The 22888-nt window shown below is 41.1% G+C and overlaps 1 protein-coding gene across 1 annotated transcript in view; it reads left to right on the forward strand.

Annotated features, from left to right (window-relative positions):
- The window catches only part of LOC109420894 (neural cell adhesion molecule 1), a 176676-nt gene that overhangs the window by 91071 nt on the left and 62717 nt on the right, over positions 1-22888 (forward strand). The window contains exon 4 of the mRNA XM_062847950.1: positions 5805-5955. Within this exon, the coding sequence (XP_062703934.1) occupies positions 5805-5955 (151 nt within the window). The remainder of the gene's footprint in view (positions 1-5804; positions 5956-22888) is intronic.

Genomic DNA, 22888 nt, shown 5'->3' on the forward strand with positions numbered 1-22888 from the left:
CAATCGCGTGTAACGCTTTACGGCTGGGTCATTATCTTAGACCGCTATCTTGGATACTCAGGTGGACTCCGAACATATTTCCCATACTTAGTTTTGGAGCTCAAAACTCCATAAAACAGCCACCCTCTTCTGTTCACGGTTGACGCCATAAAATCTCATTTTCCCATTCAACGTTGACCCATCCTGCTATAAATTTACACCTTAGGAATCTGAAATGGTACGATTTGATGAGATCGCTTTAGTTTTGTCAATATTTTGTTCCCTTTCATATATGAAAACTTAGACCTATTCGTCACTGTTGTTTATACCCAACGTTTATCAGGCCATCAAACAAAGCCACGATTTGATTTATCACTTGAACGTTGGTTCTGCTACACAACAGCTAGTCTCTAAAGTGATCTAAGGCTACTTTCTTGCTAACCGTTCATTAGGTTATCAAAAAGTCTGCGTTCTGATGTGTCGTATGTATGGGTTTAATCACCGTGATTTGATATATCGCATGTATGGGTTTGATTCAAATTTACTTTTAACCACTTTCGAAGGCACACCCGAACCCGCAATAGTACCGGGAAGTATCTAATGTGGTCTGACCTTATTTTTTACTAACTGTTCATCGGGTTGTCGATAAGTCGTGATTTGATGTACCGCATCCATGGGTTTGGTTTGGTTAAAATTTATATTTTACCACCCGGATTCGGTTCCAGGCGTGGTTCCAGGTAACTACCGGTTGTACCAAATATGGTCTGACACTACTTTCTTGTTTCATCGGGTTACCAAAAACGCTGCAAAATGATGTGTCACATGCATGGTATGACAATTCCGGTGGGACACTCGGAACCGGTTTTGGAAAACTACCAGTTGTTTCTAATGAGATCTAAGGCTACTTTCTTGCTAACGGTTCATCAGGTTATCGCAAAAGCCACGATTTGATGTGACGCATTTACGGGTTTGGTTCACTTTCAGATTTGACCAGTTCGGCGGGATACCCGGATCCGGTTCCGGAACACTACCGGTTCGGATATGGTCTGAGACTATTTTCCTTCTTATTGTTCATCAGGTCATCGAAAATGCCGTGGTTTGATGTGTCGCATGCATGGGTTTGATTCACTTTTATATTTGGCCACTTCCGGCGGGACACCCAGAACCGGTTCAGATATGGTCTGAGACTATTTTCCTACTTACCGCTCATCAGGTCATCGAAAATGCCGTGGTTTGATGTGCCGCATGCATGGGTTTGGTTCACTTTTATATTTGGCCACTTCCGGCGGGACACCCAGAACCGGTTCCGGAACACTACCGGTTCAGATATGGTCTGAGACTATTTTCCTGCTTACCGCTCATCAGGTCATCGAAAATGCCGTGGTGTGATGTGTCGCATGCATGAGTTTGGTTCATTTTTATATCTGGCCATTTTCAGCAGGACACCCAGAACCGGTTCCGGAACACTACCGGTTCAGATATGGTCTGAGACTATTTTCCTGCTTACCGCTCATCAGGTTATCGAAAATGCCGTGGTTGGATGTGTCGCATGCATGGGTTTGTTCACTTTTATATTTGGCCACTTCCAGCGGGGTGCCCGGAACCGGTTCCGGAACACTACCGGTTCAGATATGGTCTGAAACTATTTTTCTGCTTACCGCTCATCATGTTATCGAAAATGCCGTGGTTTGATGTGTCGCATGCATGGGTTTGTTGCATTTTCATATCTGGCCCCTTCTTGGGGTACCGTTCCGGAACACCTAAATGGCCATATCTCCGGAACGGCTGGACCGATCCGAACCATTTTCAATAGGAAACAATGGGACCAGATTCCCCGTTGAATGAACCGTCGGTCATTAAAATCGGTTGAGGTTTACTGCAAAAAAGTGATGTGAGTTTTTTTGTACACACACAAACACACACACACACACACACACACACACACACACACACACACACACACACACACACACACACACACACACACACACACACACACATACACACACACACAGACATCACCTCAATTCGTCGAGCTGAGTTGATTGGTATATGTGACTTGACCCTCCGGGCCTTCTATCAAAAAGTATTTTTTCAGTGAACATATAGCCTTTCCGGTACACTTAGTGTACGAGAAAGGCAAAAAAGAAGAGGAATGTGGATCAATGCACGTGTTCAATCGATTGACTTTTGTGCGGAGCCATGTTATCTAGGTGGCCATGAAAACAAGTTCATTCTGTGTTAACATGGCACCGCCCAAACGCCAAATAAGTGAACTTGTGCAAAAGTTCATTTTTTTTTGAAATTGAGTCATTCCGCAAGAAACCAATATAGTGGACGCTATATTTGATGGGAAAGAACGAAAAGTTCTTTGAAAAGTATTGGATCATATTTCATATTTATGTTGACAGTGCAGTAATTAATTTTAACCCTCTAATACCCAACCCCGACATAGGGTGGGGTATAGTTTGAATATTTTTGTATTTTATATCTGATAGCTAGAATTGTTAAGCATATCTGAAAATATTTTTTGCAACTCGGCACTATAATATTATTTTTTATACTTGCCGTTTCGGTAAGGTAACGGCCTACTTTTCCGCACGATACCAAACAATTGCATTATGGTTCATAATGCAACTCATTTCAATTACATTATGAGTCTTAATGCAATTGTTTGATTGACAACCTCAGATTCCACGGCTAGAGCTTGAAAAACTGTGACTGTTAAACTATCTTTTATCATGTGCGAACTTTTTCTCCAAGTATGGGGCCAATGTTCGCATTGAAGTACTTGCATTTAAAGCTTTATTACTAGAGCTACAAAAAGAACTCGATAAAATCTAGTGCTATGTTTTGAAGGTTACATGATAGGGAATCGTTAAGCAATGAAAAACGAAATTATTGTCTTTCCGCTCAATAGTTCATTTTGTGGAGACTGTTAGGTGCGAACATTTGCCCCGCACTACTTTATAGGCAATTGTAAGCAAATAACCTCATACAAATGCGAAAGTACAAGTAATTGTCTTATTTAGAAAGTCAAAATGATTGACCTATTGGAGACTGTGAGAATAGAATTGTGGAATCATAAAGTGAAAAAAATTATTGAGAATAAAAACACACAGACAAACAGACGTCTTACTCTACTCACTTTCCATCGTTTCTCTTTTTAACGGATTATTCAAATATTCCGTAGTTCGCAAATCGCTCACTCATGGCGCTCGCATCGTTTTTACTCCTGTTTGACGTTTGCTCACTACCGCCATCTACTCAGTGGATTTGTGAACCACGGCGTAATTAGCATTGGGCGATTATGTTTTTGTGACGATGATTTTTATCGCATTTTGTTCCAAGTGATACGTCTGTTTGTCTGTGAAAAACACTTTCATGGGGCCGCCGGTAATAAAAACGTACGTATCTTGAAAACCAACGGAGTTACGAATTTGGCGTCTTCGACAAAGTTATTCAGAACAGCATATTCTACAACTCTTGTGAAGACATCAACCTTGTATCTTGAAAAATTCAAAAAGTAAATTTTCTATCTCACTTTTATTATTGATCATTTTTACCAACAGGCTAAAAGAAGCACGTTATTGTAGTGAAAAACTTCCTCGAAGACACCATGATGCTAAACGGCATGGTTAAATCAGCAATTGTACCATATAGTAGTTGGATTCTTTGCGTGCAATATAAAAAATCTTTAAAACATCATTTCGTAAAAACACCGTTTCTCGAGAATGGCTTGACGGATCTTCGTGAAATTTTGTTGGTAGTTGCACAACCCCAAAAGCTCCGTGATCAACCTTTTCCTTTTTCGATATCGCGCATTTAGCCAAAATGGCGATCGAAAAACCTCGAAATTTTTCGATTTTTCAAAATTTCAAATCAATGCCCCTCCCCTCTCCCAGGAGGGTCAAAACTTCAGATTTATGAGTTTCTAGTCGGGAGCAATCAGAAAAGTTGAAATTTAGAGCTGGGCAGAACAAAAGTTGATTTTTTGTCGGACCGTGTAATCTTTTCCAAGGATGTACCCAAGAATTTCTCCAGGATTACCTCATGATTTTTTGAATCACTTTAAGAATTTATGGAGGAATTCCTCAACAGAATAATAGTGAAAGATAATCTAAAAACGATGCAAACAGGTACCAATAAATTATCCAGGGATTCTTTCAGGAATCCCTCCAGAAATTTCTTCATAAATTAAGTCAGAGACTCCATTAGGAATTCTTACAATAAGCGAGAAAATAAATCCTCCAAGTCCTCAACAGAGTTCGTTATTTCTAAAGAGTTCAGTCATAATTTCTTAGGAATGCTTTGAAGATATTGACGAAAAAAATGGGATCTAGAAGACATAATGCACGAGGTAATAAAAATCTTAAAACTTCCAGAAATTGGCCACCGCTATCAGCACCACGTTGATTTGCGTAGAACAGGTGAGTTTTTTTCTGCGTATTATACAAAATACAACAGCGTGACTACTGAAGGGTTAAATGTTATTATATTCAATAAATAAAGCTAGCAGGTACAAATTCACTAAGGGTGCTCGCCCCCCTGATCGAGAATGCTGACTACGCCCTTGCCTAGGATTTCAAGCTTCATACTACATGCCTCATTGGCTAGTTGTTCCAGTTCACCTTGCTGGGCTAGGGTTAGTACATTCCAAATTCCAATTATTGTTTGTTGTTTTGCGCTAAAAGTCGTTGCCGTTAAATCAGTTCATAATCTTTCATTTTTAGTTTCTGTAACGCTGTTTGGGCTTCGGGAACGGTAGGTTGTAGGCCTTAAGTCCTCTAATCACCGTGCTGGACCATCCACCTTAGCTATAGCTTTCGGTGGAGCAGCATTGCATACTCAACTCAGCCACTGGATGCCAGAACAGGCATTGCTCGAGCCATCAAGTATCAGTAGGTCAGCCCCATGAGGTAGGAACATGGGAGGACGAGAGCTGTGTTGGATGCTCCTTGTCTCTCGACATTTTGCAGCCCACCTTTTCACAACCCTATTTGAAATTTCCCGTTTTCGTAAAGCATTAGGTTTAGATTTAACTGAATAGTAACCTAATCGTGTCTAGCCAATGTAAAGTTGATATAGGGTCTTGTACCATTTGGGCAGGTGTACCTATTTTGGGCACTTGCCGTTATAACTAAGTTAATTTTAAGCCAATTGATTTGAATTTTTGTATAGAGTTAGAGACGTACAGTATCTAACTCTGTACAAAAAAATCAAATCAATCGGTTTGGAATTGACTTAGTTATACCGAAAAGTGCCCAAAATAGGTACACCTGTCCAAATGGTGCAAGACCCTAATAGTCAACAATTTCAAATGCTACGTCATTATTTTAACAGAGCTTTCAAGGTGGAAGATACTCTATACATATAAGACATATAAGATGACATGAACCGTCTAAATATATGTTTTGTCTCAATTTTTACTGGTTCAGACATTTTGAACCAGTTCTACAGGGACTCCAGGTAGCCTAGTGGTTAAGGCTATGGATCTCCAATCCGGAGACGGCGGGTTCGATTCCCGTTCCGGTCGGGAAAATTTTCTCGATCCCCTGGGCATAGTGTATCATTGTGCTTGACTCTCAATATACAAATTCATGCAATGGCAGGCAAATTAAGCCCTACAAATAATAACTGTGGAAGTGCTCAAAAGAACACTAAGTTGAAAAGAGGCTGGCAAAGTTCCAGTGGGAACGTAGAGCCATAAAATAGAAGAAGAAGACATTTTAATCCATGAAGTTCCAAATATATATTACGTATGGTAACTATGAGTATCCTCTTACAAAGGATTTACATATATTTTTTTCTCTTTTATATTGCAGGACTCCGGTATAAACTTCAACAATACAACCCGTTCTGTGTTGAGCTTTGTACCAGTAACGGAAGACGATGGAAAGCTTATAACGTGCCGAGCAGAGAATCCAAATGTCACCGGTCTGTTCCAAGAAGACTCGTGGAAAATTGAAGTCGTCTGTAAGTAGCTATTTTGTATTACCTAAATAACCCAATGCCATTCATAGTTAATAAACTTCAACAATACCCTGAGAGAAACAGCCAGCATCTGCCAGAGGCACTGTTGCGCTTCTCTCTCTAGGAAGTATCGCCAACCAACCATAAACGTCACTATTGGCCTTTATAGCACTTTTCCAGGTCTATTAGCTTCTGCCATTTTAAGCACCTCAAGTGGCATAGCGCATTCTTTGCATGTGTACAAAGCGGGCGTCAACGACTCCATCAACGGCCATAACCATCAGGAAGAAATTAATTAAATTCAAATTCAAACCACCAGTCGTAAAAACTAACGGCTTCAATGACGCTACTGAAATGGCTGCGCCTTGTGAGATGCGATGAAGGGATGTGATGTGGGGGTGGGGTTATACCCCGTGCGGAATTCATGGCTTCGGCATGGCTCATTTTACGCGAGACCAAACTGTCCTGCCCGAGTGCCGGCAGAATAGGAGAACTTTTTTTATTGTCAGCTTAATTGCGGTTTCGATTCGGGACATTTGATAAAAGTTTATCTGTTTCGCGACGCAAGGCTTTAGGTGTGAATAACTGGCTTCCACTTCCGAGCAGTTTCTATGGATGCAATGTTTCGGAGCACCAGTTCAGACACCAGCGTTAATGGGCGTCCGCTTTGTAGACCGAAGCTGGTTAGGAAAGTTTAGCTAGATGATTCCTGTAGGGCCACTTAATGGTGACACTTTTTTAGATTGGGTCTCTTATTGGGAAATTCAATGTGTTAGGTTTATAGCAAGATAGCTGATATGATCAGCTATTGCTACTTTTAACGAGTGGCTGTATACAGTGTATAGTAACAGAGGAAGCGGCGCACTCGTTTCTTTGGGAATCATAGAATCAATGCTTTGCAAATATTAAGAATGCTAGAAAAATATGCTAGTGCAATGTTAGGCTTTATAAGTAAAAAATGTTGATGATGTACCTGGGTAGCAATAAACGTGAAAATTGTTCATATCTTATCATGTGAAACCGATCACTATTTGTACATAAAATTGTACCAACAATGATGTAGTTTAAAACAATGCAGAGTTATAAAAGAAAATAGCTTATCGTAAACTTTGGTGTAAAACACATAAATCCCCACAGTCTGAGTAATTCTCAGTCCTCCAGTTTCGAGAGTAATGCAAACATCCCAGCAAATTATTTTTATCGGCCTGCTCGCCTGCGAGAGCAAAACATTTACGATGCACGTAAAAAAATCCGCTATCGAAATAAAATTTACATATTATTACCATTAAACCAAATGAACATGCACACATACCCACACAGGCGTCAACTTTCGAATTAAGCCTTTGTGTACGACAGGGCACCGCACCCGGGGAAACCTGCCCGCATTGATTCGTTCGGTGTGCAACGGCAGCAAGTGCATAGCCGCACATGGGGCAGCTGCTGAACCGTCCGCGCCACCAAACGAAACGAAGGAGGATGGTCGTTGCCCGGTGCATAAATTTGAATATTATCGAAAATGGCGCGTGACATTTTTGTTGAAAAATTGATGTTTTTAAAATGTTTGATTGGCTATTTTTTGGTGCCTCTCTCTTGTCGAACGAAAACAAAAGTGACACAAGGCGTCAGTGGCAGTACTAAGGAGTGAAGTGCTTTGAAGATATCAATACAATTTCAAGGATGGCATTACCCAGCCATGCGTATTTCAGATCCTATTCAGATCACCAATCTCTTCCAGGTATCAGGTTTAGGCTCCAGAGGCACGATATCCTCCATTTGGGACATTTGTGCCATCGTCATAACAAAAGTCTATTGCATCATCTACCTGAGACAAAAGGTAGGAAATTAGGATTAGGATGAGAACAGGGACAAGTAGGGAAATAGGAAAATCCCTGGAAGAGGTTACTAGCGCATAAGCGTACCACAATGGGTTCAAACAGCGCCCTGAAAAGGGCACTGTGATAACGCCTAAAGCGTTAAAAGAGCGTATAGCTCTTTACCACAGCGGGTCAAGAACAACAGAAAACGCAGTTGCACAAAAACTGCACAGGTTCCATAATCGGATTCACAGCTATCACATACAAATGAATCAGCTTGATGAATATTCGCCGTGATAGCTGAGTCGGCAATAGCCAGTCGATGATGCTTTGGAGATGGCTCAGTATAATACAATTTTGTTTGACGACAGACTCCAAACTATTCCAATATTGTTTGTGCTGAGTTGCAGCCCAGGTGTCAATCTGAAGCTTAACCCAACACTTCAATATCCGAATAGTTGGCTCAAGGCCAATGAAGTCATGTGATGCTCCAGTGCGAGCTAACTCATCAGCCAATTCATTTCCAGCGATGAAAGAATGGCCAGGTACCCATACAAGGTGAACAGCGTTTGCTGAATTCAGCTCCTCGATTTGAGTTCGACAAGCGATAACTATCTTCGACCTGGAGTTGGCCGAAGCTAGTGCTTTTATAGCAGCCTGGCTATCCGAACACATGTATACTTTGCCCATTACGTACTGCTGAAGTGTCGATTGCACTCCGCACATAAGAGCAAAGATTTCGACCTGAAAAACGGTGCAGTGTCTACTAGGTGAGTAAGACTGATACAGCCTTAGCTCACGAGAATAAACACCAGCACCTGCTCGACCTTCGAGAAGAGAGAAATCAGTGTAACATACGAAGTACTTCTCTTCAGATAACCCAATGTCCACTCTTCCGGGGAAGGGCATTGTTGACGCCAAGAATAGACCTGACCACACTCAGGCCTGCGGATGCTGGGAGGTAGGGGTAGCGATCGAAGGTAATTCTGGTCCAGTAAAAGACCGATACTTGCTCACAATAATGTCGTGCACAATAATGCTAGAGTTCACAAAATGTCCTTTATTCCTTAAGCGTAATTTACTATATACAATATATACACACGACACTACATCTAATTTTGCACCTATCACCGGTCTGCAGCTGTGCTGATAAGGTGCGCGGGCGCGCGCGGGGCGCTGTTCGAAATGCGCTTTATGATCTATTCGGATTGGCGTTCAGCAATAGTACTGAATGTTTATCACGATCCTGTTTATCATTTCCTTCTATTGCTGGGTCACAGATAGTAAGCAAGATAAGGGGGGGGGGGGGGTAGGCTGGAAGAGCATTACTCTGCCCCGTATACTGATGGATACGACTGGCTAACAGGAGAGGTGTACAACTCATCGATCGAGTGTGGCTGTTGTCATTGTTTTCAATAGCTTTTAGTGCGCAAAGCAGCAGAGTCTAACAACAGCGAGATGCTATAGTGTCGTATGCAGTGGACACTTGCTTGCACAGTGACGGAGAGTGGTGGTCAAACTATATTGAACGGAGATAGTTCACGTTTGGCGTGAACAGGCATTTCGTGGAAAATGTCCTATATGGAAAATTACAAGCAATTGTAAGATCACTTGGAGCAAGGACAACTTTTTCCCAATTCACCAATAGTGCAAACAACGAGGTGTGTGTTAAACTGCAGATCACAGGAGTATCCTCCAGTAAACCAAGTACCCAAAGGCGGTAAGTGCAAGAAAGTGCTTCTTGTTTGAGATGAGTGTGCAGTGGAGCAACGTCAAAGAGAACTTCGAGTACTGCCGTGGGAGCTGAAGAGAATGCTCCAGACATCGCCATTATGCACATCCCTTGGGGATGGCCTAAAGACACGTTGTCAAAAGCACCCTCGATATGTAAGAAAACACCCAAACAGGTTTGCTTTTGAGTGAATGTTTTCTCAATACCGTAAACAACCTTGTGTAATAGAGTCATATTGGGTTTTCCAGCTTGGTAAACATGTTGGTTCACATGAAGAGGCACGTTATAACGTGCTATAGCCAGATGAACATCACGGATGAGAATGATCAACAATGCGTTCAAAATATGTCTGATATAAACAAATGCCTTCTGAAGCAAAATATGATATATCCCATCTGCTCCGGGAGGTTTGAAAGGAGCTAAACTATTTAGTACCCACTCAATCGATTTTATAGGTATGATATTCCGAGCCGAAGCTAAGGAATCATAACTACAAGAAAAGACATCAGTGTGTACTGAATAAACATTCCTCACCAGAGGAATTGAAGTCGCCATTTGTCAAGTAGACCTGTGCGCCGCCGCGCCACGCCGCCGGTTTTCATTTTTCACGCCGGTGATCAGTGCACGAACAAAATTAAGTTCACATAAAATTGAGAAAAAAAATCTCACGATTACTATCATAAGAGTTCGAATGCAACTGCAACTACAATAATTGATTTCTCATCATCGATTTTATCATCTGTTAATGTAATACGATCATTAACGAAAGAGTTAATCAATGATTCACTTTTGCAGTTATAGGCGCTAGTCAAAACCATTCTCTAGCGGATTACCATGAGATTATCCAAAAACAGATCGTATTTTCGGAAATATTACTATTAAGAAAATTACAACAATAAAAAAACCATCATCAAAGTTAAATATGCCCTAATGATATTAAAATATATCGCTAGAAGATTTTATTTTTCAGAAGATCTCGACAGGAGGACCATCATGGATAAGTACAGGAGTTAAGCCTGGAACACATAGCGTCCGTTCCGTCGAGGTTTGCGTTTTTTTGACAGTTTTTCCATGGGAATGTGTCAAACTACTGTCACGCACACGCAAACGTATGCATTGTGTGGGGCACTTTACTTCAGAAATTCATAAGGAATTCCTTTAGAAATACCTTCAGCTATTCCAACAGCAGTTCGCTCAGGTAACTTTACAGAAGTCCCTTCAGAGATTCTTTCAGGAGGATTCATAGATGCCTCCTGGAGATCCATCAGGAAATTTTTCAGGAATTCCTGCAGGAGTTCTTACAGAAATAAGTCCAGATGTTTCTTGAGAGATTCCTCCTGAATTTCTTCAGGGATTCCTCCAGAAGTTCCTTCAGAAATCTCTCCAGGATTACCTCCAGATATTCTTGCAGGAGGATCCAAGGATACCTCCAGGAGAATCCAGGGATTCCCCCAGAAGTTCATTCAAAGATTAGTACAAAAGTTCCTTCTAAGATGCTTTCAGGATATTCTCGATAAGCTCCTTTAGGGATTTTTCAAAAGTTCTTTCAGAGATCCCTCCTGGGGTTCTTTCGGAGATTTTTATAGGCGGACTCACGGATGCCTCCAGGAGTTTAATCTGAAATGTTTGCAGAAGCTGATTCAGGAATTCCTACAGGAGTATTCCCACAGATATTCCTTATTGAAGTTCCTCCATTATTTCCTTAGGATTATAATCAGACATATCTCCAAGAAATTCTTGAGAGATCGTTAATGGAATTTCCTGAAGGATTTCCTTCTGGATATTCCCCAGGACTTTTTTCGGGGTTTCCTTCTGGAAATTCTTCGGGGATACCTCCTGCAAATCCTTCCCCTACTCGGAAAGATGCCCTTGGGAAATTTCGCTGAAAATCTTTCGAGGAATATGCCTGACAGGCATTGCCTGTATTTTTTTCGGGGATTCCTCCTGAAATTCCTTAGGGGATTCCTTCTGGAATTGCGACAGGGATTATTCCTGGATTTTCTGTTCGGATTCGTCCTGGAATCCCTTTGGGGTTTCCTACTGGAAGTTCTTTGGAGATTCTTCCTAGAATTCCTTCAGGTATTTCTTCTGGAATTCTTTCGAGGATTTATCCTAGTCTTCCTTCGAGGATTCCTCTTGAACTTTTTTATGGGATTTTTCCTGATATTCCATCGTGGTTTCCTCCTGGACTTTCTACGGGTATTCCTCCTGAATTTATTTTGTCATTCCTCCTAGAATTTTTTCGGAGATTCCTCGTGGAATTCTTCCGGGGAATGGAATCCTTTCGGGGATTTCTCCTAGAGTTTCTGCGGGCATCCCTTCTGAATTGCCTTCATAGATTCCTTCGGAATTTCTTCTCAGATTCCTCCTGGACTTCCTTCATGGGTTCCCACTAAAATTCTTTCGGGGATTACTTTGATATTACGTCGTGGATTCCTCCAGGATTCCCAACGGCGATTCCTCCTGGGTATCCTGCAGGGATTCCTCATGGAATTTCTCCAGGATTCCTCCTGGAATTCCTTCAGAGTTTCCTTTTAAAGTTCTTTCGGTGACTTCTTTTAGATTTCCCTCGGGGATTGCCCTCATTTCGGATTGCCTTCGGAGATTCCTACTTCAGTTCCTTCGGGCATTCCTCTTGGAATTCCTTGAGAGATTCCTTCTGGAGTTCCTTCGGGGATTCTGCCTGGACTTCCTTCGAGGACTTGTCCTGGAATTCCTTTGAGGGGTTTCTTGTGGAATTTCTGCGAGGATAACTTACGGAATTCCTTCGAGAATTTATCATGTAATTCTTTCGAGAATTCCTCCTGGCTATTTTTTTTTAATTTCTTTTATTCGTGTATTTTAAATTATGCTTATTCTTCACACCAGCTATTTTTCGATTATTGCTCCTATACGATCAATTTTTTTTATCGATATTTCTCCTATGTAGCCGATGAAAGTTTCCACTGGAATTTTTTCTGGGGATTCCTCCTGGACTTCCTTCTGGGATTCCTCCTGAAATTTCTTCGGGGATTCCTCCTGGAACTCTTTCGGAGATAACTCCTAGAATTCCTCATGGAATTTCTCCTGGAATTTTTTCGGGGTTTCTCTCGAAACTCTTCCGGAATTTCCTCCTGGACTTCCTTAATGGATTTCTCCCAAAATTCTTTCGGTGATTCCTACCGATATTCCATCATCGATTCTTCTTGCAATCATTCGGGATGTCCTCCTGGAATTCCTTCGGTGATTTATATTGGAATTCCTCCAGGATTCCTCCTGGAATACGTTCGGGTAATCCTCTTGGAATTCCTCTTGGAAATCCTTCGAGGATTCCGCTTGAAAATCCTTCGGAGATTCCTTCCGGTATTCCTTCGTAGGTTTCTCTGGGATTTCTCCTGTAATTTCTTCGAGGATTTGTTCTGGAATTATTTTTCGAATTCCGTCGGGTATTCCTTTTGGACTTCCTACAGGGATTCCTCCTGGACTTCCTTCGGGGATTCCTCCTAGAATTCCTTCAGAGATTGCTCTTAGAATTCCTTTGGAGATTCCTCCTGGAATTCATTCATAGAATTCATCCTAGATTTTTTCGTGGATTCCTTTTGCAATTCCTTCGGGGATTCTTCCCTGATTTCCTTCGGGGACTTCTCCTATAATTTTGTCAGAGATTCCTCCAGAAATTCCTTCGGGAATTCCTCTTGAACTCCTTCGAGGATTCCTCCTGAAATTTATCCGGAGATTCCTTCTGGAATTCCTTCGGGGATCGCTTATGAAATTCCTCCGTGGATTTCTATGGAATTCTTCCAGGCATTCCTCCTATAATTTCTTCGGGAATTCTTCCAGGAATTCTTTCTGGAAATTCTCTTGGAATTCCTCCTTGAGTTTCTTCGAGGATTCTTTTTGGAATTCCTCCGGGGGTTCCTCCTGAAATTCATTCGTCTTGGGATTCGTCTTGGATCTCCTCCTAGAATTGCTTCGGAGATTCCTGCTGGAATTCCTACGAGAATTCATCCTGGAATTCCTTTGAGAATTTCTCCTGGAGTTCATTCGGTATTTCAGGGATTTTCCCAAGAATTCCTACAGTTTCCTTCTGTATATTTTTCGTTGATTTCTCCTAGAAATATCATTAGGAGACTCTTTCTCGAATTTCCTTGGCATTTCCCACTGTAGCTCTTTTGAGGATTCCCGTTGGAAATCCTTTGAGGATTAGTGCTAGAATTCCTTTTGGATTTCCTCTTGGAATTTTTGTGGGGATTCCCGCTGGCATTCTTGCAAGGGTTCCTAATGGAATTCCTACGAAGATTCCCCCTGGAATGCCTTCAAGAATTCCCCTGGATATTTTATGATGAGACCTCCTAGAAATGCCTTGGAAATTTCTGCTGGTATTCCTGGTACTCTGGTATTCTTGCTGGAATTTTCTTTGGATTCCTGGAATCTTCCTAGAATTCCTTCTAAAATTTCTTGAAAATTCCAATCTGGGATTTCCCTAAGGGGGCATCCATTTAGTACGTCACGCAAAAATTGGGAATTTTCGACCCCCCCCCCCCCCCCCTCCCCCCTTCGTACGGGTTTTCCGTATACTTAATACATTGCTTGTCACACTTTCCAGAACCCCCCTCCCCCCTCTGAGCGTGATGTACTTAATGGATGCCCCCTAATAAGTTTTTTCAGGGATCTCTCTAAGTGAGAATCTTGAACCACCAGACATTTTTTGCAGAAGTTCCTTCATGGTTTCGTACAGCAGTTCCTGCAGCGATCAGTCCAAAAGTTTCTTCATTGACTTCTCAAAGGGTTTTTTTAATGCTTCTGCTAGAATTCCTTCAGGAAATCATTCGTGGATTCCTTAGTGTAAATAGCTCGACCTTATTATCAAATTTGATAGCTCCTGAATGTTTGAGGAAAACTAAATAAAAATTGTAACAAAATCGTTATTTTATGGCCCTTCTATTGCAACAGAATAAAACAAAATGCACCACACTATGGATACGGTAATGTCACAATAGGTCTAATAACTGTTCGCAGTGACAGACCCGAATAGGAATAAAAGTGGTATTCAATCAAATATAAAAAATAATTTCGCTAATGTTGACATTATGGTCAAATTTTGATCACGCCGATTCACGCCGCCGCCGCCGGCCAAATATGGCCCTCACGCCGCCGCCGAGCAAAATATAGTCGGCGCACAGGTCTAAAAAGAAGTTCGTTCACTTGGAAATACTTTTTTTCCCTGTCAGGGAAATTAAGCCACTGCGTCCAATAAGTTGAACTATTGTGGCATGTCCCGTTTTGATATTCACATCTAGCTAGCTAATTACCATATGTCAAGTAATCAGCTTCTGCCACGACGCGCCGTCTCCCAGTCAGGTGCAATGGAATTAATAACCCCCAAGACCTTACCAGGTTCTGCAGACCAGATCTCACTGGGTTGTAAGCAACCACTATTTACAAATCTTTGCCTGCGCGTGTTTAAAGCATCACGTTCCGTTTTACAGAAATGACAGATATCACTCTGAATCTTGCCAATATTTTTCAATGATACCTGCTCGGGCTGTGTCCAGTTACTAGGCCAGTGTATGTACATAGAGCTCTCTTGTTGAGCTCTAAGAACTTTTTAGTTTTATGAGCATTTGGTGTTATAAATCGTTTTGACTGATTGCAATTTTTGACATCCGTCCAATTGGATATTACCCTCTGCTCAGCCCAGCATTTCAGGTCCATTTTTATTGTACAGTTTGATATACCACAGAATGGTTCTGGGCCAGCAAACTGTAAATTGTAACCACTTTTAACAAGCTCGTCTACCATTTCATTCCCTTCAATGTTACAGTGACCTGGAACCCAGTATAAGTTTACTGAGTTCCCTAGGCACAACCTGCGCAGTGAAAGAATGCATTCCCAGACAAGTTTTGAAGTACATTTGTAAGCGCATAATGCTTTTACTGCAGTTTGTATATCTGAGAAAATACAAATATTTGCATAAATATCTGTATTTTCTCCCAAGGCAGATATTTGTGCATTTTAAAATAGCAAGAATCTCCGCTCGAAACACCGTACGATAGTGTCCCATCGCCACTGAAATTTGTATTCCAGGGCCGTAGACTCCTGCTCTCGTTTTTATTCCAACTTTTGAGCAATCTGTAAAGAATTTGATTGACCCTTGACGGACCTCCGACTTCCCAATCTGCTCGAGTTGTTTCGTGCAACTTGTAGGAAACATCATGGTTCTCCACAGGTTTCATCCAGTATTGAATCATTTTCAAATCCTTAGATTTTGCAAGGATTTTATGCAACCAACTGACTTCACTAAAACTGGAATCATTTGTACGAAGGTTTTTCCAGTCGGATCGTTCAGCAAACCGAAGAGCTTTCTGTTAGGCCTTGCGAGCTGTCCTAAAAGCCTCCAATGCAGCCGAACGTCGGCTGTTTCAACTCTTTCTTCATTGTTTTCTGAGCTTAGTCAGATCAGAGTTCCACCAAAAGGTTCCCCTTGTGGTCTTCACAGACCGCAGAAGGCAGGCTTCTTCAAAAGCTCTCATGATGAAGGCCGTTGTAGTTTCAACGGCAACGTCTAAATCACTTGGAGTGTCAATGGATGGTGAGTATCCATGAAATTTGGCTGCAACCAAATCGCTAAAGAGATTCCAGTTGGTTGACCGGGGATTCCTGAAATGCAAAGTTTGCGAAGGTTCACATGGTTTCCTAAAGGGTGATACGGTCAAAATTTGGTCACACAATTTGTTTCATAACTTGAGACTGCGTACACCAAAACAGCTGATTTTTGAACCAGTAATGGTACATTATATGTAGCTTATACCATAACAAAATCGGTTTAGTATTTGCGGAGATATTGTGAATCCTGAAAACTGCAATTTTAAAATTTTGTACAAAGAGGATTAAAAAATAAGAACACATTTTTACTCTTTTGTTTATAGAGCCAGAAATACTGAACCAATTTCAATGAAAATTTTTCTGTATGTAAAGTATACATATCAAAATGTTGTGTCAAAATTTCATTCAATTTGATCCAGCCGTTACAAAGTTATATTTGTTTAGGTGGTCTAATTTTGTCAAATTTTGTCAAGTCAAGTCAAATTTTGGTCACACAATTTTTTATAACTTTAGATTGCGTACACCAAAACAGCTGATTTTTGGATCAGTAATGGTACATTATATGTAGCTTGTACCATAATTTTTTCATCAAAATCGGTCTAGTATTTGCGGAGATATTGTTGAACCCTGAGATCTGCAATTTTAAAATTTTGAGCAAAGAGGATTCACACATTTTTACTGTTTTATTTATAGAGCCAGAGATACTTAACCGATTTCAATGAAAATTTTTCTGTATGTGAAGTATGCATATCAAAATGTTGTGTAAAAATGTCATTCAATTTGATCCAGCCGTTACAAAGTTATATTTGCTTAAGTGGCACCCGGTCAGTTTTTTTCATATTCAAACTGCTACAACTTTGAAAGTATTCATACAAAATGGCTCTAAATTTTACTAAGAACATATTTTCATAATAGTATTATACTGTAAAATTTTGATAAAAATCGGAGCAGTATTGGTAGTTCTATAATTAAAATTGTGCTTTACTGACCTTAAATTTTCGAAAATTTACTATGGAGCGCCTTTGTACAAAATTTTAAAAAGGTAGGTCAATGGTTTTATCTATATATCAACCAATACTTAATCGATTTTGATGAAAATTTTATGGTATAAGCTACATATAATTTAGCATTACTGGTCCAAAAATCAGCTGTTTTGGTGTACGCAGTCTAAAGTTATGAAAAAAATTGTGTGACCAAATTTTGACCGTATCACCCTTTAGATAGAAATCCCCCTTACGAAAGTAAGGTTCTTGGACTACGGCCCGCTTGGGCTGTACCATTTTGCATAGGTCTGCAAAGATTGATCGTTGCTGCTCTGTTATGCTGAAGATTGATCTGAGCTATCCTAGTTGTAGCCACTATCCAAGCTAGGCAAGATTAAACTCTTTACAATCACAGCATATCTGCAATAAAACCAGATCGGTATCGATTGGAAAACGCCAAAAGCGAGGATACACAGAATACACTGTGTAAATCCCCAACCAGCGGGTCACGACTGTAGCACAACTTGACTACGGCAAACATAGTGTTCTTGTATGAAAAGTTTCGTAAGGCCAAACATGATGTTAAAAATTTAGATTATAAGCCTTCCCAATGCATTGGACCAAACCTAGATGCACCTATGACATTCGGGCAGGGATAGAACCATTTTCCGCATGATTCGGCTGTTCGCAGTTCATGCCCCTACTACCTACTATGCGTGGTCAATAGTGCAACTTCATTCGGTACCTACATGCTCGCGGTCACCATCCTCCGAACATCAACGATGACGCCCTCTGCTGTCTGCATTGGCCCTCCTGTTCTCTGATTGTGTTTTGTTTGAGTTTCAATTAACCTTTCGTTCAGTCGACCTCGTTGGCAGGCCAGGCCGACCGGCCGGAATGAAATTCCAAATGGATTGGAAAGTTTCATTCCGCTTTGTGATGGATTTCTGCGGAATATATTTTCGGATTGCTATTGTTTTTATCTCGCTGCTGTCCACACTCGAAACAATTTTAAAGCAATTTCACTTGCATCAGTTCACCTGAAATCGATTTCCAGTCCGATGCCGATTTCAACGGGAATTATCCGGGGTTTTTGGATGGAAACCACTTATGTAATCCTGATGAATAAGCACCGGGCGTCCGCACTCTACCAGCAGGGGCGGAACACTGTCTAATCCAATCGATTACCCTAGATTCGAGATAATATTTATGATACTGGTGTGGAATGCTGAATTTTTCATGTCTTTTAACACCATCCTGCCACTTTCTCCGGCAAACGGCAGAAGGAGAAAACCTTCTGCGGTTGGGAATTCGTTTTTCGATTCTTTTTTTGCACCTAGTTGGTCTCGGTCTCGGTACACATACGCCCGAACTGAGCACAGACTATTGGCAGCTGCTGTGGATGGATAATTCCGCTTAGGAGCAACTCTGGGGCATTTATCGCATCCGTTTGGGAGATTCATTTTTCAACCAAGTCAGCGAATCCTTTCGCCTCTCCGTGTGAAGCCAATTGGAAGCTTGTGTTGGGAGTAGCTTGCAACGAAGTGACACCGAAGGAATTTTAATAGTACATTTTATAGGAGAATTTTTAGATTGAAAAAACTAAAAATAATGTTGTCCACCTAGCGGTGATGGTGACTTTCTCTGCTTTTCTCGTTGAACTCTCGGCTACGTCGTTGATGGTTACTTTTACTGTACTCCAGTATCAGCAGTCCTCTAGAGGACCACATCGAGCTCACCCTCGTGTGGTAACGCTGCCTCGAGAGTCTGCGCGTATGCTAAGGCGACATCCGATTATTTCAGTCGCTCTAGTCTAATTTGTACCGTGGGATCTCCAGTTAGCCATGGATAGGATCGCCAATCCGGTTAGAACGTAGAGCTATAAAGAAAAAGGTTCGAAACGTCAGTCTGAATTCCTCGTCTTGACCTACCTGAACGTTTAGGTCTGCTATGATGACTTGGCGTCGAGGCTTGGGCAGCAGTCGTAATCGCGTTCAAGCTGCGCGTAAAATACATCATCATCAGCGCTTCCGGAGTGTGCGCGTTGGTTATGTTGAAGTTGAAGAATCGGCTTTTGATCCTCTCCCTTCACATTCTTTCGTCGGTCGGCAACCAACCGATCACGCGCCTCTGCATATCACCCATCATGATGAGAAATGGGTCTTGTCCAACACACCTCCTGCAGTACTACGATGCCGAATCCGCGGTCCTTCTTGAAAAACGGCGAGTATGCGGGTGCTCCCAATGAAGTTAAAGGATCTACAGTTCTACGTAGCGAGTTTCCAATCGCAAGTCCTTTTTGTTCGCTGGGGTCGTGGGTATCGGTTAAATTGCGTCATCACTTGGCCAACTTCGGACTTCGAAATTCCACAATATTCGCAAGTTCTTTCAGAACTCTTCAACGATTACCAAGGACAAATATGAGGTAAACCATCTCCGTTTTCCCTCGGTGCAGCCAGCCCTCGTCATGCTTCTCACGGGTGAAGAAGAAAGTGTAACAGTTCACACAGATTGTCTACACGTTTTGCAGATGGCAATAAGCTAGTTTTACTGCGATGGCGTTCCGACAACTCTTTACGGTTCAGTTTTGTGACCCTCGCCGCCGTGGCATGGAGCAGCTCAGCATATCGAATCGAGAGACAAGCCAGCAGCAGTGAGCTGATCCATAGATTGCATCCTATCCCTGGTCTGGCCCACGGGCGGGCTAATATCGCTCTATAAAAGGGGAACGTGAATGAGTAAGCACATGCATATATGTTGGCATAGAGTATATGGCTGTGCGAAGGAGCGATTGTTAGACTGTATTCATTCCTTTGCAAGCATAGGCACCAGTACGTCCATAGTCAGCTCACGGTACTCTATGTGTATGTAATATGCACTTTGGCACCGCATGCATACAAACGGGTTAGTTTTTTCTTCCTTCCGTCGTCGGTTCTCACAGTTGGATTGTCTGTTACACAGTGTTTCGGTGAAGGGCATGTGCACAGTAGTATGGGACACACATCAAATTCTCGCTCCAGTCGACTTTTTTTATTCCATTTAGGTCCCATATGAACTGTGCAAAATTTCAGCACAATCGGTGAAACTATAATTTAGCGCAAGTGGTTTAAAGTTTCCATAGGATTTACTATGGTAGAAGTTACACTTTCAGATAAAATATCCTAGAGGTCGCCGCTTGTCTCCTTAATTCAAATCGATCAACGTTTCTTATAGAAAAATCATTTATGAAATCTTCCTTCGAAGACCGCAAAACGATTGGATGCTTGTGGAAAAAGTTATTGATTTATTACCGATTAATGATCCAACGAACGTTTTTTTGTTTTGTATTATTAGCAGCACTGTAGCTGCTGCCTTGGATGCTGCTGTTTCTGGGGGTGGTGATGCCTCCCGCCACCCCAAGCAACAACGGCAGCAGCAGTGCTGCTAATAAAACAAAACAAAAAGCCGTTCATTGAATCATTAATCGGTAATAAATCAATAACTTTTTCCACAAGCATCCAATTGTTTTGCGGTCTTCGAAGGAAAGTTTCATGAATGATTTTTCTACAAGAAACATTGATCGATTTGAATTAAGGAGACAAGGGGCGACCTCTGGGATTTTTTTTCTGAAAGTGTATCTTTTCCCATAGAAAATCCTATGAAAACTTTGAACCGCTTGCGCTAAATTATAGTTTCACCGATTGCGCTGAAATTTTGTACGGTTCATATGGGACCTAAATGGGATCTAAAAAGTCGACTGGAGCGAGGATTTATTTTTTCCATACAAGCGTGCCCCATACTAGTGCACAGTAATCCAGAACCAGGAAGGATGAACCGAACCGGGACGACCGGGAGTTCTTCCCTACATAGTGTGTCTGTCGGTACATACACCGAAACGCAATTATTTCGGTGCAGCTGCATTCCGTGCAGCAAAGCACTAAGCCGTCGTCGCCAGACAACGATGATGGTACCGAGCGAATAAGAGGTCGAGATGCAAGATTATAAACATGTCAGTGCATCTTTTAATTCAGTTTTATTGTTTAAAGTTGAGAGTATTAAGTTTTACGAGCGTAATTGAAAGAAAGCATGTACCGTCTTGAGTTGAACTTGAGATGAGTCTTCTTCTTCTCGCCGGGCGAGATTGTTTCACTGGAAGTCAAGAAGTCAGAAGCTGCTGGAATTAATTGAAATGCTCTAAATAATTAAGCAGTACAGAAAAGTTCGCTTTGAGGCGGCTAAATGATACGGAATCATCGTGCTTAGCGGAAAAACTGAGTTTAGCGAGTAGGTATGCCAAGAATAGTTAGCAACTGTCGATGGGAGGCTACGAAATTTCTAGAAGTAGATAGATTTTGAATTTTTCAGTATAATTTCGTATTTTTGACATTTTGAATTCTGATCGAGAGCTTCATGGTGTGATGCGGCAATGCGTTAACCGTGCTTTGGGATCATAGAGTGATACAAAGAGAGACGTGCATTTCGAACTTCAATGTTAACATACATATTGGGATCCCAGGTGAACAACCCCAGTAATTCATCTCTTTCGATTATAGTACACGAAAACACACCAATTCCATTCCGAATATACTTCGGTGATCAGATCATGACTGCTAATCTGCAGCATCGCTCAACGCAAATTGTCTTTATTTCTTCAATACAATGTAATGGATACAATTCAAGTTAATAGAGGTTTCAGGTAAAGTTCAATAATCAAGTCATTAAGCATTTTGAAAGTTTGTGTACAATTCCGAAGTTTCAGATGACAAGTGAAATTTACACCTAGTATAGCATTTGCATACCCGGATGTATGATCATATTTGTTTAGGTTAAAAACATATCTTGTAACTGTGTTGAAAGTTCGCTGAAGTTTTCTCAAACTCATTTTAGAGATTAGAGAATATAAGACATCCCCATAATCAAAAATCGGAACTATAAGGGATCTCGCCAAAAGCAGACGTATATGCTGAGGAGTGCTACTTCTTATAGCAACGAGAGAGTGAAGAGCTTTGTACACTTTATTACATACAGCGTTCACTTGGTCTTTCCAGCTCATTTTGCTATCCATAATTAATCCAAGATTTTTCACAGTATCAAAGTATTCAATTTTGTCATTACTCATTTTTTTTTTTTGGGAGCACACGATATTATTGTACGTTGATTACAGAAAATAATTGCTTGTGTTTTCTTCGAGTTCAATACCAACCCGTTGAGTTTACACCAATCCAAAACACTTTGAATATCGCAGTTAGTTTTTTGGATGGTATTCGCTTAATTGGATCAGATAAATAAAGTTGACAATCATCAGCATAAAGATGGAATTTGCAATAAGTTAGCATCAACCATAGATCATTGATATACATAGAAAAAAGAAGCGGACCTAGAATGGATCCCTGGGGTACACCACAGGAAACATATATTCTGTCAGATGTTGTGTTATTGAAGTACACGTATTGTGAACGACGTGACAGATAAGAGTTAAGTAAACCAACTGGCAAAGAGTCAAGTTTTAAATTGTGCTTCAGTTTATCACAAAGAAGGCTATGACTAATTGTATCGAAAGCTTTACTGAAATCAAGTAGTGCCATGGCAGTGACCATCTTTTTATCTAGCGCTTCTCTAATATCGTTCTCAACCTTAATCAAAGCAGTCACAGTGCTACAAGATTTTCGATATCCTGATTGTAAGGGACACAGCCGTATGAATAAAGTTGAATAAATACTCTTTATGCAATTCAGTATCATAATTTACATTTTATGTAACTCATTTTGGTATCATAATGGCCCATTTTTCCGAACTGGTTCATTATGCAACTGAAATGAGTTGCATAATGAAAAATAGTTGTA

The sequence above is a fragment of the Aedes albopictus genome, chromosome 2 (assembly GCF_035046485.1).
Source record: "Aedes albopictus strain Foshan chromosome 2, AalbF5, whole genome shotgun sequence".
Lineage (NCBI taxonomy): Eukaryota > Metazoa > Arthropoda > Insecta > Diptera > Culicidae > Aedes > Aedes albopictus.